Raw genomic sequence first — 18,496 nt, forward strand, 5'->3', positions numbered from 1 at the left:
GATTTGGCAGCCCGTGCAACCACCTCTATCAGAGCCGTTTTACAGCCCAACAGCACTCTTCTGGCCTTTCCAGAGAACACACCTAGACAGCAGCATGGCCCAGACGGTGAAAGCAAGCGGCAACCTCCGAGCTGTGCCCAACCGAGGCATTGGGTTTAGTGCCTGTGATAAAGGGACTGTCTGATACCGGTTTCCTGACCATTCCAGCAGCTGACCAGACTTTCAGTGTTTAGTATACCAACCTGTTTATTCATGTGTCTTAATTCATGTCTCCTAACAATAATTAAGCCTTTGTTATCCTCTTACTTTATTCACATATTACTCTGCTATGTTTAATCCTATAATTTACCTTCTATATACAGCAGCATAACACAACACTTAGATAAGCAATGTTATTATATATAAAACTGTGCAGTATCAACTAATGCCTAAATATTGTCAAGCTATGTCGACAAATGCTTACTTTAGCTATTGTGGCATTGTAAGCCAGATGTGATTTATCTATGCACAAATAAAATAAAGAATTAAAAAAAAAAAAAGAAAAAAGAAAAAATATGAACACTAAATTTGGCCAGAATTTGTAACTGAATGGCTACTAAAAAGGCTGAACATACCCCACTTTTAATATCCTGGGTTGTCTACTTTTGCAAATGGTATGCCATGATGGCGGTTGTAACAGATCGCCTGTAACCCCGACTGGGTACCTCGTTTGAAGGATGCTCCTAGCGCTTCCTGAGGACTCCAAGCACTGCAGCATACACCATAACCACCGTAGACTCCTCCAGAGAGCAAAACAGGAACCAGCGCTTACCAGAGCTTAACAGTGATTTAGCAAGGGAATATGGCAAGCATAGCAATCCCTTGTAGCAGATTCCCCCAATAAGAGACGGCACTCCAAATTGAGGGTAAAGTAGAACTCAGGTTTAATTACACACACTCTGCTTTTATGCAATTCTTCCCTGCAAGGGAGACGCCCACATACAATTATAGATTACCCAATCACACAATGGTTACATCCCACAGATTCCCTCCCCTTAGCATGAGAGGTAACCCAATTATACGTACAATTTAAACATACATTTCACCCAACTTTCATAACTCTAAAACCATACATCCAATATTAATCAGCACATTCCAAACACAAACATACCCAAAAATCATACGAATCCGTCCAGCCGTTCGGGAGATAGGTATAAGTCCCTTTTGACCGACCGCAGGCACCTTTTCATGCCCAAAACAGTTCCATGGATTTGGGCTGTGCGGTCGGTCTATTTTACACTGTGAAAACGACTAAGTCCCATTCGAACAGGCGTTCGAATCTTCGAACGGGACTTAGTCTCCAGCCGCGGTGTCGTCTTCGGTACGGGTCAGCGGTACGGGTCAGCGGTGTTCGTGCATTTGGGTAGCCGCAAACAGTTCCTTAGATTTGGCTGCACACACCGCTGACCGCGTTCGAATAAGTTAAAATGGCCGCCGCCACATGTTAGTTTGTCGAATGGCGGCCACTTCGACGACTTCGCCACTTCGCCTGCATTCGAAGTGCCAGTTGAAAAGTTGGAACACTGCTCCCAGGAACAGCATACAAACATCCATTGTGCCCAAATACACTTCTTACAGGGTTAACACACCCCAGGGTCATAGTCGCAGGGCAGGAGGCAACCAGGCTTCTCCAGTTCACAGTGGCGAGGTTGGTTCCGCCACAGCAGTAATTTTCATTCCTGGGCTGCCATATGGTCTCATAGGTAGCCCTATGGCAACATAGGCCCAGCAAACCAATCTAAAAAACAGAAATGGGTATTTTCTTTGATTCTGTAGCTTTCAAAAACACCATGAAAACCTGTACATGGGAGGTATTTTTATACTCGTGGAACATCATAGCATACACGTGTATTTTATTGAAAAAAATCTAACAGTATAATAACATTCACAGTTAAAATGCCATGCAGAACTTGTAAAATACCATTTCTTATTTTTTATGTATAAATATTTGATGTGAAATGAAAGCTCTGTTTCGCCTTAAAAAAATTATATATACGATGTGTGGGTACACTTAATATGAAATAGGTAAATTATGGTTGAACAGACATATAGGTTTTGGTTTGATCAGAACTTGTACAACTGCCTCTGTCCTTAAGGGGTTAAAATGCGTGTTACTTTTTGTTTTTAAGACATGGAATACAATCAAAGTTGTACAGAGTTTCCTAGTAGGATCTTTCTAGCACAACCTCCAATCCAGCCAGATAAACCATGCAAATATTTGACAATTTGCCACTTGTATAATGCTATAGATTTGGTGAGTTAAGGGAGTTTAAGGTCTTTAGCAGGCAGGGAAATTCGGCTATGGGTTGTTTAGGTTTCAGTGGCATAAAACCACGGCTATTGATGGCTGAGACTGACACGATTAGGTGGCGCATCCCTACAAAAGTATATGTTGCCAAATGTTAAGTAGATAATTCCCAAGTGCTCTTTACCTTGTGCACAAAGTACATTGATGTACACTGATGTACGTGTTGTTACAGTAATTTCAGTAGTATACATTGCACTATAATGACCCAGTATTGTAATCAGTGCTCTTTTTAAATCAGCAGCATACAACTTCATGATAATATGTGCCACTAGAATGATAGAAAAATCCTAAACTATAATCATACACATTTAATATATTCTAAAATAGTTATTGTAACTTAAACCTATGTACATGTTAAAATAGATTTACACAATTAATTTTGCTGTATTCATGTTGACCATACTCAAAGGAGATAAAAAGAACAGCACATGAAATTCTGCTTATTTTTCTGCTCCAGATATAAAAAAAGACATTAGGTATTAAAACAGACAATATTAAAAATTGCTCCTTTCAGACACTGTTGTAAAGAATCTGCATGCAACACTGCGTCAGAGATAAAATTTTACGTAGATAGGATGATAAAGCTAGTACAATAAAAGGCATTTGTATCAAACCAGGTTTGTACACGACACAATGTATCCTACCCCAATCCTTTTCCCTCGAATGCTCTCTAGATCCAGTGGCAAAGTGTCCCTGATGTTCTTCAGAAGTACAAAGCTCTTGATTGCTGCTTCCACTGCAAGGTCCCTGTGCTCTTGTGTCTGAACAGAACCAAGATCAAGGGAGCTATACGGATTCATGTCTGGTGGATCAAATTCTCCAAGTCTCATACGGGTGTAAAACAGTGGATATAACCTCTCTTTCACAGTCTAAGAACAAAAAGCAACAATTTCATTAAGCAAGTGACACTTCTGAGAGCACAAAGTATTACAAAGTAGGAGTTTTAAATATCTTTAACATGAAGGTTCTATTAGGAGTTAGACAATATCAGTTCCATTTTACATTTACTTTTATGCAGTAAAGATGATGTCAGCTGCTAGCTTGGTATTTTTAACAAATGTCAGTGTTTTGGTTTTTTTTGCACTGTGAGGTATCATAAGAATTGGGCAGACTGGCTGTCTTTTTTAACGACAAAAAAAATTATATAGAAAATTTAGCTTTAAAAAAAACAAAAAAAAAAAACCTTCTGGTAATCTGTTTTCTGACACGCTAGCTTACGTCACCATCCATAGTTTAGTTGTGGTTATACCGTTTGGCTATTCGAGCCAACTGTGCAGCCTGGTAATATTTTCAAAAGGAAGTAAGACCTAGAATCACCCTGTGAATTGTGCCAACAGCAGTAAGACCCCCGCCACTCCTTCAGACATACCGAATGAGAGCAGAGTTGAAGGAAAGGAAATAGGCTTTAAGAATTTCTATCAGGATGGTCTGAAACAAATAGAATAACAATGGCAGCAAATTCATTTTAATTTAATTCATGCATCCAAACCAGGAGATACGGGTTATGAACCATGATCGCATCACGCTTTGAAATCTGTCCAGAATGGACAGAAAATTCAATGGATACTGTAGCGGAACGCAGTAAGCCTGTCCTGCAAAATGCCTGTGTGACTGTAATTGTTATATTTTTACCTATGTTGAAATTGCTATTCGCCTATGTAATATGTGAATTGTATGTTATTCGGTAGTTTCCATCCGTACTATATACTTCTGGAAACTACCGAACGGAGAGACCACCCCGGAGAGAAGTGTGCCAGCAATTAAGGTTCACATTCTCTCCAAGCCGCAAGTTAACCGGCTCATTAACAGTGTGTCTGGGTGGCCGCCATTCGGCATGCGTACACGTGGCGGTGGCCATCTTACGCATGAAAATCTCAGCGGTGTTTTGTCGTCGAGTGTCTGGAACTCAAATCGGACACTCAAACAACCAAACACCGCTGAGACCTCCAGAGCTCCGTAACTGCCGAACGGAGAGAGTTAACGAATCCCCATTCGGTAGTTACAAAGTACCGAATGAGGGAATCACTATCTAGGGGAATTAAAGTATGGATGGCAGTTATAAATGTCTGTTTTAACTGCCGAACGGAGACCGACCGCAGGGCCCATTCTCATGGAACCCTTTTCGGATACCAACTCGTGTGCGGTCGGTCAAACTTCACCTGCCTGTAACTACCGAACCCCTGGTCCGATCTGGGTGAATTTTGGATATTATATTCACCCAGATCAGGGCTACCTAGCGGTACCCTAATATTAAGGATATGTGATGGTTTAGGGGTACATCCAAGTTTGGGGTAAAGTACTGTACAAGTTAAGGGGATTATGACGCTCTCTGAGGGGAGGAGATGTGTGGGAGGTAACAGGCACTGCATTGGTTACTGTCATAATTACTGTAGTTCCCTCCCTTGCATGGGAGCAGGCTTTATAAGAAACCTTGGAATAAACGATTGTCAGTTCTACTCCTGAAACTGTGTGTCGTCCAGTTATTGGGAGTGCTGTGGGGATATTTCTGTACCTTTTTACCTGCTGGAAACTCTGCTGTGGATTTACTAATGACTTGTTCCTGAGCCTTCCTTGGATCTAAAGTGGAGAATAGCTGCGAGAAATCAGCTCTCCGCTACAGATACACTTTAGTTAGGTCTCATGGGACCTTTACCCCTAGATATGTCAGTTAGTCGGTGCTCCATTTAAAGCAGTAATGGTGTTTCAGGGCGACCCTATCTGCTGTTAGTAGTAACACCTCAAGAACCTCTGATTTGTACATATTCAATTTCAAGTTGTTAAGCTCACTATCTTTACAAAATTGCAGAAGGAGTTTGGGTAGAGATGTGTGGGGTTGTTCCACAAAAACAGTAGGTGTTCTGTCTGTGCAAAATGAAAACACTGATCATGGAACAGATGGTTCTTGCTTCTGTTAAAACGGCTCCTGTGTCAGCACAAATAGTATGTGGGATTGCATGCAGCCCTGCCATATTCCATTGTGTATGGTAACTGTCCGTGTCTAGTTGATACATATCCTGGCAGACGGGCCCTGACCCATTTGCTTACGTGCTCTCCAAACACCATTTTATGCAGGGTTAGATAAATAAGAGACAGTCCACCCAGTCGAAAGCTTTCTCGGGAGTAGCATGGGTCTTTGCATCTGCTTAGATTTAGGATTTATATTAGAGAGATTGATTGTGTTATACTTTGCCTCTCTCCCCTGCACAAAACAACTCTGATCCGGGCAGACTAGGTTCAGTAGAACCATCTTCCGGGCGGACTAACTTCAGTAGCTTTAATAGAAAGAATCTTCGTGAGAAGTTTCACATCTCTGTTCAGCAGAGAGAGGGGGTGATGACATGAACAGAGCTCTGGACCTTTGTCCTCTTTCAGCAAGACTGTTACATGAGCCACCAATGAGTCATGATCCAGGTTCTTCCCCTGAGAGTTAAATGAAGCCAGAAGGTGGGGTAGAAGTTCCACTCCAAATACCTCAAAGATACTAATGTTAAAATTTAAACAACAACCTGAAGTAACACTCGTAGCATAATATATCATGCTGTATTCAATGTGCTTATCTTGAAATGCCTATTTATGGATCACCATGCATGAAAAATAAATGTAAAAAAAATACTCTCTAAAAAGTTAACTTGAATCCAATGCAGGTGAGGTCCTTCTCTCTCATTTCCATGCCCCGTTTGATGTTCGTCTGATCATGTAATGCACGTGTGCTGAGCCAAATTCATATGTGTCAGGGGTGCAAATAGCCCCTGACCCAAAACTGCAGATTGCTCTGTATATGTAGTATTGTAAGAAATGCTGCACATATGGATTTCTATGCGGTAATGGTGCAGAGTTGATTGTGCATTAATATCATTCATTACACGCAATAATTGAACATATGATGTCACCATCCATGCTGTAGGGGATTTTAAAACATACTGTGAGGGGAAAAGTATTTAATTTTGAACGTTTGCCCACTGACAAAGAAAGAAAACAAACTATAATAAATTATCACCATACAACTCTGCAGAGAGACAAATTATGTTCTAAAAATGAATTTATCAAGGGTGGTAGAACTTTGAGTAAGTTCTTTCTGTATACATCCATCTGTGAAATATCTTTCTAGGTTTTATGTTTCTGTACAAAGTTTTAGAAAGTACAATTCCTTTTTGTAGCGGAACTGCCGCTAAACTGTTAATTTCCCTGGTTTCCTTGCTGTGAGTGTACTGTTTTAGGGGGCAGGGGTTCTCCATTCCTTCCGTGTATTGTCCCTATTGTGCTCCTGTAGTTTACTTTGTGTGTTCGTCTAAACTGCCTGCTCCCCGTTCAGGAGGGCCGCCACGAAGGGAATCCATTCCCCTCCCGAACGGGGACCACTTCAAAACATCATTTAGAATGTTGCTTTTGAAAGTTCACACCTTGTAAAGAGGTGTCAAAACCGTAAACCGCAAGGGAAGCCTTGACGCCATCCAGGAGGAGCACTCGTGGACTGCTTCCCAACTCGTTCGGTTCCCAAATGAGGACCTCCCCAGTACCCCTTGGATTGCTTGCACCAATCAATTAGAACGTTGGCAACTCACAACATAAGTGTGAAACCGCAAGGGAAGTAATGAGTGCTTCCCTGGGTGGCCGCCGTTCATACAGACTGACACCAGCCAGGGGGAGCATTTGTATACCGAATAGCGACACTTCTCTTGCGTGATTTCACCCAGGGACCTTGTGAACAGAGGCTGTTCCTGGCGGTTACCGTCCTGGGGGTCCCTGAGATTGGTGGGGACACTCTTTAGGACAATGGCGGTTTGGCGGGCTTTCTGTAGCTGGGAGCCAAAGAGGCGGGAAGCTTCAGGTACAGAGGCTCATAGAATGAAGACCCCTTGTCACTGGAGGTGGGAAGCCCTAAGGATTGGTGGCGGGAACAGGGGACAAAGGGACTGGAGATCCGTTTCCATCAGGAGACCCCTGGGAGGAGGAGGACCCTGGGAGGGGACATTGTCTTTATGTGTGATCCACCCCTTGGATAGGGAAAAGTATAAAGCAGAGTGTTGCCAATAAAGTTGTTGTTGTTGTACCCCTGGAACAGTGTGTCGTCCAGCTATTGGGGGCTGGGGGGGGGGCGAGAAGGGGGATATGGGTCTCTTCATTCATTAATAGCGGAGGTAACCAGTCGGGTTACCCAGGGTCCGCTACACTTTTCTCACTGTTCTCACCTCCAATGTGATGTTACCATGCATGACTGCATCCTTAATTCTCATGAAGACATTATCTGCCAGGCTGTAGGTGAGTTCCAGATTACAGCCAGCATTAACAGCAGCTAAAACAAGAAAGAACAACATTCTAGTTTTGCTTTAAATTTGTTTGTAAGTGTAAATCAATGTTACTATATGAAAATAATGTAAAACATTTTTTCAAAGCATGTGATGATGTAGTAGACTTGCAAACATTAGGTGAATGGGAATCATGCTTAGTTTTGTGGAGAGAATGTACAGGTTACTTTTCCACCTGAAAAAAACCCAAAAAACTATGGCTGCTAACTTGGCCCAAATCATGTTTTTTCTTCACTGGTAACTAAAATCTAAAAGCTACTTTAACAGGAGATTTATTTTAGAGGTTCCATAACCGTGAACACTGTATTATGGGATCTTGGAGTTATTCACATGTTTTGGACCATGGACCCAGAGATTGTGTAATTTATACTAACATAATCAGACTGCCTGACAAACCAATAAGCAGAAATATGGATGGGCATTCTCACACACAGACACACTGACTGAAAGACCACCCATTAATATCACCTCTAAGATCAGCGTTTTGAAAGAATATTGGTAAGGTTCTTCCCTTCTCCTTATTTCCAATGCACTTCCTTAATGATTAAGGGGGTCTTTTTAACAGGTACCAATCCTCTTCCTTGTTAAATAAACTATATATATAAAAAAAAAGTAGGACACCTGCCATACAAACTAGATCTGACCAAGGTTTAACCTGTTTACATGTGGACATATACTATATTAACCCTGCCAGCGTTAGGCAAGTCCATAATATTGCAATAATGTATCATGCCATTGGTAATGAACACATCAAACTGTATCTGTTTTTTTTTTCTACTATATCACAGCTTTGCAGTTGTAAGTCATATAAAAATATGGAATGTGGCCATTTGCTTTAATACTTTACAGCCACTGACACTTTTTTTAATGCTCCTACTCCAATATCACTTACAATACCTTATATGACCTGTTTGTGCCTTACAATTTCTTATTAGAAATGTCTTAGATTGAGAGAGAGAAATGGAGGTAGAGAGAAATAGGCAGACATACAGAGTGAGAGAGAGAGAGAGAGTTAGGTAGTCTCTCTCTCTCTCACTCTGTAGAGTAAAAGACCCGAATACAAAAGTTAGAGGTAAAAAATCAAATCAACTTAGCATTTATAAACAGCTTTCCACGATCAGTGATCAGTGATCTTGTATAGATAAAATATAAAAAACGAAATATAGATATTTAACTGTATACCGCTATCTTTCGTTTTATCTACTCTGTATGACGGTCACTTTTAAATGTCTCCACAAAGTTATATGTCCAACTACAGTTCTCTGACATCCATTTGATTTTGAAGTCAGTTTGGTTTAGAGGTAGAAGTGGGTAACACCTTTAAAGTTTTTTCTTTTTGTGGCTTATAGTATCAACTCTATATAACACAAGGTTAACAAATAGCAACATTACAAGGAATTGTATTGAAACGTAAAATGTTTTGAAATCAGTGTGATAGGCATGAGATTCCTCAGTACGATACACACGTGTATGCAAAAGTTTCACCTGCCTGACCTAATAACATATTTTGTTGATTTTCTAAGTGAAACGACATTACCTCAACGTCTGTGTTAACTCTGCCTAATTCTTCAAATTGGCACTGCCAATTGTTAGGCATGGGGATGGATCTATAAAGTAATGTTTTGTAGGTGTTCATGGAAGGTAAAAGGAAGAATGCATTGTACTAAATATCAACAACTCGTGAAAGTTGTCCCACATGTCCCACAGGCAAAGAAGAATCTAAAGTTAAAAAGCAGTTACATATTCCAACTTTTTAAACATATAATTTTGAAATTGTTTTATATAGCTAATTTACTTTATTGTTTTTATATTTTATGTTTTTTTTATCAATAAAAGTACTTTTTTGTTGGACCTGCTTGCTGCTGAAATAGTTAACACCTACGTCCTTGGTGGGGATAATCCACCTATACTTGTTGGATAGAGCAATCCTTATTTGCTGTACTAAATGTGAGTAGATTTTAACATTTTTATCTTAATTTGCACTCCATACGGTGTACACTATTTAGTTTTTCTTTCGCTCCTACTTATATCATAGGAGAGAACACACCAACCACCGATATCCAAGAGTGGGGATTATACCACTTCACGCTTAATCTGCAGAGCCGTTTTCCAGGCTCTGGGACATGTGACTGCATACGTGTTATCAGTTTTATTCACACGCTTTTATTTGATATACTGCACTATATATTTTTTATTTTTTCCACACATCTACGGGAGTCACCACCACTACAAGAATCTACTGTAAGAGTCTACACTCCACCATATCCGTGGGCGGGGATCATTCCGCCCAGGCGCTCAAGTTGGAGCTACATCTTAGCTCCTAAAAAGTGTGTGTGCTTACTTTCCATTATTTATTGGAACGGTTACGTACTTCACCATCAATGTTCCTTTTTTCCCCTGTTTTTTATTATATATACACTTCAAGGACACCCTGGGTGCTACACCTTCCCCTGTATTTTCATATAATCCATGAGAGACAACTAAACATATTTCTGAACCAGAGGTAACTAATCTGCAGATCCAGACAATTTTACATCAAATGGTGGAAATGTGTTATTTTTTGTTTGTTTTTTGCATGGTGTGTTCTCTTAATGAACAATTAGAAAATAGAGAAGCTGTAGCTGAACACTTATGTCATGCTTTTACTTCACAGACAAAACTCTGACTCACCGACTGCAGTTTCCAACATGTTCTTTGTATAGTTGTGCATCAGCATAATAAATTCAATGGCACCCTCATCGCTTACCACATAACCTTCAAATCCCCACTCATTACGTAGGATATCTGTCAGCAGCATCTTGTTGGCACAAGCTGGGACTCCATTCACTCTGAGAAAGAGGCAGCATATATTAAATTAAATAAAAGCTATACAATATACTTAGAAACATAGTGGTCTAATAGACTGAAGAATACATATACTGATCAGCCACAATATTAAAACAATCTAATATCGTGTTATGCTGCCTCTGATGTAGCGAGGCATGGACTCGACAAGACCTCCAAACATGTCCTGTGGTATCTGGCACCAAGATCCTTTAAGTCCTGCAAGATACAACAAATCTGATCCATGGAAGTCCCACCGGATCAGATTTGTTGTTCCAGCACATCCCACAGTTGCTCAGTCAGATCGAAATCTGGGGAATTTGAAGGCGAATGCAACACCTTTTTTTGTCTTGTTCGTCAAACCATTTGTGAAAATTTTTGCAGTGTGGCAGTGTCACGAACGTGGGCTATTGGCCCAGACGAGACAGTGGGGAGAGTGTGGAAGTGAAAGTGTTAATGACACCAGACCCCTGGTTACCTGTTGCTAGTCCCTGCAACCACTAAATTAACTCTTGCGTTACCAAAGTAACATAAGTGTTCAAACTGCTGCCATCCAGGAGTAAAAGGGCCGGATTAACATAGGGGCTGATGGAGCTGCAACTCCAGGCCCAGTCCCATGGAATAGGCCCATTTAAAAAAAAAAAAAAAAAAGGTTTGCCACTAAACTGGTATTTTAAGGCATAGCCGGTATTTGAGGCTGCCTGGCCGTGATGGTATTGCAGTAATAACGGCAATACAAATGCAAATATTTTTCTCAGTATAAACAGAGATTACTCTGCAATACCAGCACCGGCCACTAGGAGTCACTGTGTATGCAGAGAAGTAGGGATAGTAAGTTACAGCATCTCCCTGCCTCTCTCTACTCACGGATCCGCAGGGGAGCAGCTACACAGCACAGAGAGTCCAGACAGCAGCTCCCAGCCTGTAGAGACAGACTACAGCTCAGGTATGTGAAGGATGGGGGAAAGGCAGCAAAGAGACATGGGGACACTGAGACACATGGGGACTCAGACACATGGGGACCCTGTGAGACATAGGGAGACACATTGGGACACGGAGACACTAGGGACACAGTGTCTGGATGTCTCCCAGTGTCCCCATGTCTACCAGCCAGTGTCCCTAGTGTTTCAGTGTCCCCATGGCTCCCAGTGTCCCCTAGTCTCCCCTAGTCTCTCAGTGTCCCCTAGTCTCTCAGTGTTACCAAATGTCTGTGTCCCCATGTCTCCCAGTGTCCATGTCTCCGAGCCAGTGTCTCAGTGCCCCCATGTTTCCCAGTGTCCCTATGTCTCCCCATGTCTCCCAGTGTCTGTGTTCTCATGTCTCTGTGTCCCTAATGCCCCCATGTCTCCCAGTGTCCCCAAATGTCTCAGTGCCCCCATGTCTCCCAGTGTCCCTAGTGTGTGTCCCCATGCCTCCCAGCCAGTGTCCCTAGTGTCTGTGTCCCCATGTCTCCCAGTGTCCCCTAGTCTCCCAGTGTCACTGTGTCCCTAGTGCAGGGGTAAGCAACCTTCGGCACTCCAGATGTTGTGGACTACATTCCCCATAATGCTTTTACACCCGTAATGCTGGCAAAGCATCATGGGAGGTGTAGTCCAAAACATCTGGAGTGCCGAAGGTTGCCTATACCTGCCCTAGTGTCTTAGTTTCCCCAAATGTCTGTGCCGCCATGTCTCCCAGTGTCTGTGTCCCTAGTGTCTGTGACCCCATTTCTCCCAGTGTCCCCAAATGTCTCAGTGTCCCCATGTCTCCCAGTGTCTCCATGTCTCCCAGTGTACCCATATCTGTATCCACAAGTGCCCTCATGTCTCCCAGTGTCCCCAAGTGTCCCAGTGTCCCAGGGTCTCTCAGTGTCCCCATGTCTTCCAGTGTACCCTAGTGACACTGGACATACTGAGACATGGGGACACTGACACTGTGATACATAGGGATACTGATGCCAGGCTTGCCTTCCAATTCTTTGGACAGACATGCCGCCTTTTTGGGCATGTTTGCCCCTTTTGGCAGTTCTGGTCACGTGATTTGCGTCAGTGAACCACCCTTTTATCCCACCCATTGACTTCCTGCTTCACTTGACACTGCTGTTAGGGGGTATGGATTTACTTGAAAGATGAAAGTATAAATTAGATAAAGAGATTAGCATAGGAGTATGTGTTTTTTTTATAGCTGCATCCTTTGAGTTTCCCTCCAACACCAACTCCATCAGATACATGACGCTTGAGAGGTATGCCTGTTTTAGTGTTTTTGGTCGATAAGATTCTGTAATTAGGCCCCATCATAATTGTCAGCACAAGGCCCACTGGGCTCTTAATCTGGCCCTGATGAGTAATGGGAGTTTGAGTGCAGTGTGTTCCCTATTAAGGGTTTAAAAAAATATCCTTTTCTTTTACCTGAAGACAACAAGGTGAATTGTTAGTGTAGGGCTTGTCTAAGAGGTATAACCTTGACCTGGCAGGTGTGCTTACTCGTAAATGGCTTTTGAGTGATACTAAAAAATATTTATTTAAATATGCATAGGGATTTTGGATAGTGTGCAAGTAACTTTTTTATTTGCTTTTTATTCTCTATATTGGGGCTGATGTGTAATATAGTCATTGATGTGGCCCATGAGTAGTGGGAGTTTGTGTATGTTGAATATGCTAGGATTCGTTTATCTATTGATTTTATCTGTGATTTTTTTCATGTTGGGACAGGTAAGTTATTTGTTAGTATGGGGTGCCCTCAAAAGGCACACTTTGAACTAGTGCATTTTGGGTTTTGGGGATAGGTTTATTAGTTAGAGCTCAAATGCCACACCTACTGTATACTTACCTTGCTATCTCTGTCCAACATCCTATAGGTTGTCTATGAATAAACTGATTTGTTCTTTTTCCTGCTGTCCAGATTGCATACTTGATAATACAAAAATATATGATTCTTTAGGTGACTATCTTTATTTGTGAGTTTTATTTATTATTAATTAACCTCAGAATGTAGATCATTTGATGTGGAAAATAAATGTAAGTTTTAATTTAAGGATGTTTTTTCTCTCTTTCTCTTTGACTCTTCTATACTTGGTTGACATATATTCACCACTATACAAGGCTTTGGAAATTACACAAACAATTGCTTTCATAGTTTGATATAACAGCAATAAGATTCCTAATATGTAAGAAAATAGTCAGTGTACCTGTGCAAATGGGTCAATACCTCAAATATAGCTAAAGATAAATAGGACTTTAACAGCTTACTCCAGCCTCCATGACCACTACAGCTTTTAGACGTTGTCGTGAAGGAAGGATTATGAATGTGCAGCATTTCTGCTTAAAACACTGTACATTTAGAGATATTTGCACTTTTGTGCATGACACATGTGAACTCTGTTCTTTGCAAAAAATCATGTCAGTCACCAATACTCACAATGCACGCTGGCGACAGATGTAATTTTATTAAAGACACGGAGTCTCCTATTATGCATATCTCTTTCTTTATTTCCTTAGCAGCAAAGATAGAGGAATATAAATATTATCAAAAAAATGAAAGAAAAAACTGTACAGGCATAACAGGTAGCCAATCACATAACAGAGGAAGTAGCTATATAAGTCCTGTGTCTCCCACAATCCCCCTCTTTCTTTGCTGCTTCCTCAGACAGCTAAGTATTTTACTTGAGCTCTCCTACTCATTGCATTTTGTTTACTTGTGCTTCATGTTTTGATTATACTTTGTTTATTATTGTTGTTTTTATTCATTGTTAATATTTTTCTGGTACCTACATCGTTGGTGTATTTGGGGGTTCCCCTGGGGCTTTGCCCGCCGCCGCGGGCTGCTTTTCCCCTCCTACCGTCCCTGTTTGCCGCTTCTCGGCGCTATCTCAGCCGCGTGGTCCTTCTCTGTGACCGCGGCTGAGTGTGCTCGTTTTCCCCTCTCGCGGGCTGCCCGCGCGGGTAGGTGCACGCGCCCCTTCCCCCGCCGGGAGCCGGTCCGCGAGCACACTCTGACACGTGCGGCGGCCATTTTGGGCGGTCATTCGCATCACCCTGTTCTGCCGTGCGGTCGGTCCCTTTGCTCCGGGTCCCCTTGCTACACCAACGATCAGGTTTAGCTTATTTCTGTTCTGCTGGGTTACTCAACCCATTTCTAGTGTTTTCGTTTTGACTTCTATTGTGCCTCATTATGCAGGATAGCAAGGATGGGCCTACTGACCCCTCTGGGGACTTCCCAATAGATAATCCTGAGAGTGCTGTGGCCTCTCAGGAACTCCAGGCCTTATTAGAATCTACTATGGCTTCCTCCCTTCAAAAGGCTATTGCCTCCGCTATGGGGGCTGTCTCATCCTCCTTTACCCAGTCACTTCACTCTGTGTTTTTGCCTTCCATGGCTGCCCCTAACCCCCTGGGTGTGGGGTCCCCTTCCCCTGCCCAAACTGTGCCGGGTGCCCGTAAGGCGAAGGCAAAGTCTCGACATATCGGCTCCCACTCCTCGATGCAGGCTTTGCCTGCCATGACTGACACGCCTCTGGCGGTCGCAGATAGCGCGCATCCCACGCGCACAAGAGCCCCTGGCCGGGCTAAAAAGGCTAGATTGTGGAAACGGGCTAGAGCCCTGGATGATGGGTCGGATACCGACCGGAGTGTGGAAGATGATTCCGATATTATGGAATATGACTCCTATGGGGAGGACGAGTCAGGCGAGGATCAACCCCTTACGGGTGTTACCCCTTCTGGGTCCTCTGCCGTCCCCCGTGGAAAAGTGCCAGACCCCGCTGGGGATAATAATAAAGGGCTTTTAGACCCACAGGGTAACCCCCTGTTTGACCCGGACGACCTGCGTCACCCGCGGTCTGCTGAATGGGTCCCTCCGGACCATATCGCCCAGTATGTGGCTAAGAGAATACGCACGCCTCTGTCCAAGGAAGGCCGCAATAAATTGCGTGCCGAATGCCCACGACCTTCCCTCCCTGGCGCTGCCTGTAAGACCCCAGACGTTGACCCTCAAATTGCCCAATTTCTAAACAAGTCTGGGTGGAAGCCTAAAAAGGGTCTTGATCACTCCCTGAAAGGGTGCCAAGATAAAATTCTGGATACGCTGGGCCCCCTGTCTAAGCTGTACGAGCTCCTTGAGGCCGCTCGTAATGGTGACTCAGTTCTGGATATAGATGTGGCCATCGGGTGGGTCCAGCAAGCTATATGCCTTGTGGGGAATGCCAACACGGCTATGTCCTCCGAGAGACGCAAGGCTATTCTTTTGAAAATAGACCCTAAGCTGGCTGCTATGACCGTAGCTGAGCCTGACTCAGCCGATGAGGGGATGTTGTTCGGCACATCCTTTGTGAAGGACATGGGGTCCTATGTTAAAACCTTTACGGCTATCGACAAGGCGCAGGCAAATATGAAGCGCGTCTTCGCGCCCAAGGTTTTCGGTGGGGCCGGGCGTAGCAGGAACCGTCCACCCGGCCGTGGTTTCCGAGGCTCATTCCGTGCCACCAGAGGTTCCTTTTTCCCCTCTCGAGGGTTCCAGGATCCGAAAACGCCTCCTTTCTTCCCGGCTAGAGGGAGATCGTGGGGCTCCAGATACCCCCGTGGTGGGTCTTCGGGCAGACGCCCTTATGGTGAGTACCCCTTCTTCCCTTCTCGATCAGGTTCGGGTGGCGGGGAGGCTGGCCTTATTCTACCCAAAGTGGGCAGTTATAACCTCAGATGCTTGGGTTCTGCAATGCATAAAGGGCTACCAATTAGATTTTGTCTCCCTGCCTGTTCAAACGTATACCCCCAGGGAATTGTCTCTCCCACAGGAGAAGGACGCGATGATCTCCGCGGAAGTCGCGGAGATGTTCTCGAAGGGCGCCATCGAGGAATTGCCGTTCGCCACTCCAGGCTTTACGAGCAATCTCTTCCTTGTACCCAAGAAAGGGGGCGGTGTCCGCCCAGTGATAAATCTTCGCCCTCTCAACGCCTTCCTACGCTACCAGCATTTCCAGATGGAAGGCATTCATTGTCTCAGAGACCTTCTGAGACAGTCGGATTGGATGGCCAAATTGGACCTGAAAGATGCGTACTTCACGGTTCCAATAGCAATGGAGTCCAGGGACTACTTGCACTTCACCTGGCACGGACGGCGTTGGCGTTTTACATGCCTGCCGTTCGGTCTCTCCTCGGCCCCTTGGTGTTTCACCAAGGTTATGAAGCCGGTGGTGTCGTTCCTCCGTACCCGAGGGGTTCGACTGATTATTTACCTGGACGACATCCTAATCATGTCCCAATCGTTGGAATGCCTGAAGTTGCATTTAGACTGGACGATCAACCTCTTACAGAACCTAGGTTTTCTGGTCAACTGGGACAAGTCGGTCCTAAAACCCGCCCAGTCTATGGAGTTTTTGGGGTTCCAGGTGGATTCCGTATGGCAGTTCCTGTACTTGCCGGAATCCAAGATAAAAGCCATCCAGAAGGAGCTCCGTCGAGCTCTTCGTGCTTGGGACTTGTCGGTCCGGCAGCTGGCAAGGATCATCGGTCTGCTGGCCTCCTCCATTCAGGCGATATTCCCAGGCCCCTTGCATTACCGGGCTCTCCAGCGGCTCAAGGGGTCTCACCTACGTTCGGGTCGATCGTACGAATCCCGAATTTGTCTGGACGAGGAATCCAGAGACGAGCTGGTATGGTGGTTGGCACACATGGAAGCCTGGAACGGAAGGGCGATTTTCGGTTCCGTTCCGGACGTGATCATAGAATCAGATGCCAGCTTGCACGGCTGGGGGGCTCGTTGTGGCGACGTTTCCACGGGGGGCAGATGGTCCGACGCAGAGAAGTCGTTACACATCAACTGCCTAGAACTTCTGGCGGGAGCCTTTGCGATTCGCAGCCTTACCCCTGGAAGGGCGAACTGTTGTGTTCTCCTCAAGTTGGACAACGTATCGGCGGTCCGATACATAAATCACCTGGGCGGCACCAAGTCCAGGATGTTGGCTCTACTGGCGAAGGACTTTTGGCAATTCTGCCTTCTAAACAACGTTTCGGTGACGGCGGAACATATTCCGGGTCTGGACAATGCCGGTGCGGATTGGAACTCCAGACATTTGAGAGACTCGGGAGACTGGCGATTGCACGCCTCGGTCTTCCAAGGCCTAACCAGGCTGTGGGGTTGGTTCGAGATGGACCTGTTCGCCTCTCGACTGAACACTCAGTTGCCGAAGTTCTACAGTTGGAGACCGGACCCGGCGGCTGTGGCGACGGATGCCTTTCTTCAAGAATGGCCTCCGGGCCACCTGTATGCCTTTCCACCATTCAACATGATCGCTCGTACGATCTCGAAGCTGGTTCGTCACGACTGTTGTCTGGCTCTGATCACCCCTCTGTGGAGATCCCGTCCGTGGTTCCCTCGTTTGATGGAGTTGTCCATAGACTTCCCTCGTCTGTTGCCGAACTTCCAGAACCTCCTTCTGGATCCGGATGGGAACTCGCACGAATTGGTGCTCCAGCACCAGTTGCCCCTAGTAGCATGGTTCCTTTCAGGGGACGCTGGCTTGTCCCTGACGTTCCGCAGTCAACTCTCTTGCTCCTCGATAACGCCTGGGCTCCGGGCACGCGATCAGCTTACCGAGCTGCATGGAAGTCTTGGTCTGATTGGTGCGTGGAACGGGCAGTGGATCCCGTATCTGCCCCTCTCCATTTGATCCTGGGGTTTCTCACAGCCCTGTTCGACTCAGGCAAGGCGTACAGAACTATCAATGTTTTTCGATCGGCCATATCTGCCGGTCACGGAGGTTTGGAAGGTTTACCCGTCGGCAAACATCCTTTTGTATGCCGTCTTCTCAAGGGTATTTGCTTCGTCCGTCCGCCTAGGTCGCGGTTTTCGGCATTTTGGGACGTCAACATTATGTTGCGGTTCCTGTCGGAGTGGTACCCTAACCAGGACTTGACTCTTAAACAACTATCCTCCAAGATGGTTATGCTGTTTTGCCTGGTCTCTTGTAAGAGAGTCTCCGATGTTAGGGCTCTTGATTGGGGTGCCTTTGTGTTTACTCCTGAAGGCGTTACTTTCAACATATCTA

At 44.6% G+C, this 18,496-nt stretch overlaps 1 protein-coding gene across 1 annotated transcript in view; it reads right to left on the reverse strand.

Moving 5' to 3' along the window:
• The window catches only part of LOC134611107 (uncharacterized), a 61,549-nt gene that overhangs the window by 16,008 nt on the left and 27,045 nt on the right, over nucleotides 1-18,496 (reverse strand). Inside the window, exons 7-9 of the mRNA XM_063454686.1 lie at nucleotides 10,324-10,481; nucleotides 7,537-7,640; nucleotides 2,992-3,216 (exon numbers count right to left, since the gene is read on the reverse strand). Coding sequence (XP_063310756.1) covers nucleotides 2,992-3,216; nucleotides 7,537-7,640; nucleotides 10,324-10,481 — 487 coding nt within the window. The remainder of the gene's footprint in view (nucleotides 1-2,991; nucleotides 3,217-7,536; nucleotides 7,641-10,323; nucleotides 10,482-18,496) is intronic.

This window comes from Pelobates fuscus, chromosome 1 (genome assembly GCF_036172605.1).
Source record: "Pelobates fuscus isolate aPelFus1 chromosome 1, aPelFus1.pri, whole genome shotgun sequence".
Lineage (NCBI taxonomy): Eukaryota > Metazoa > Chordata > Amphibia > Anura > Pelobatidae > Pelobates > Pelobates fuscus.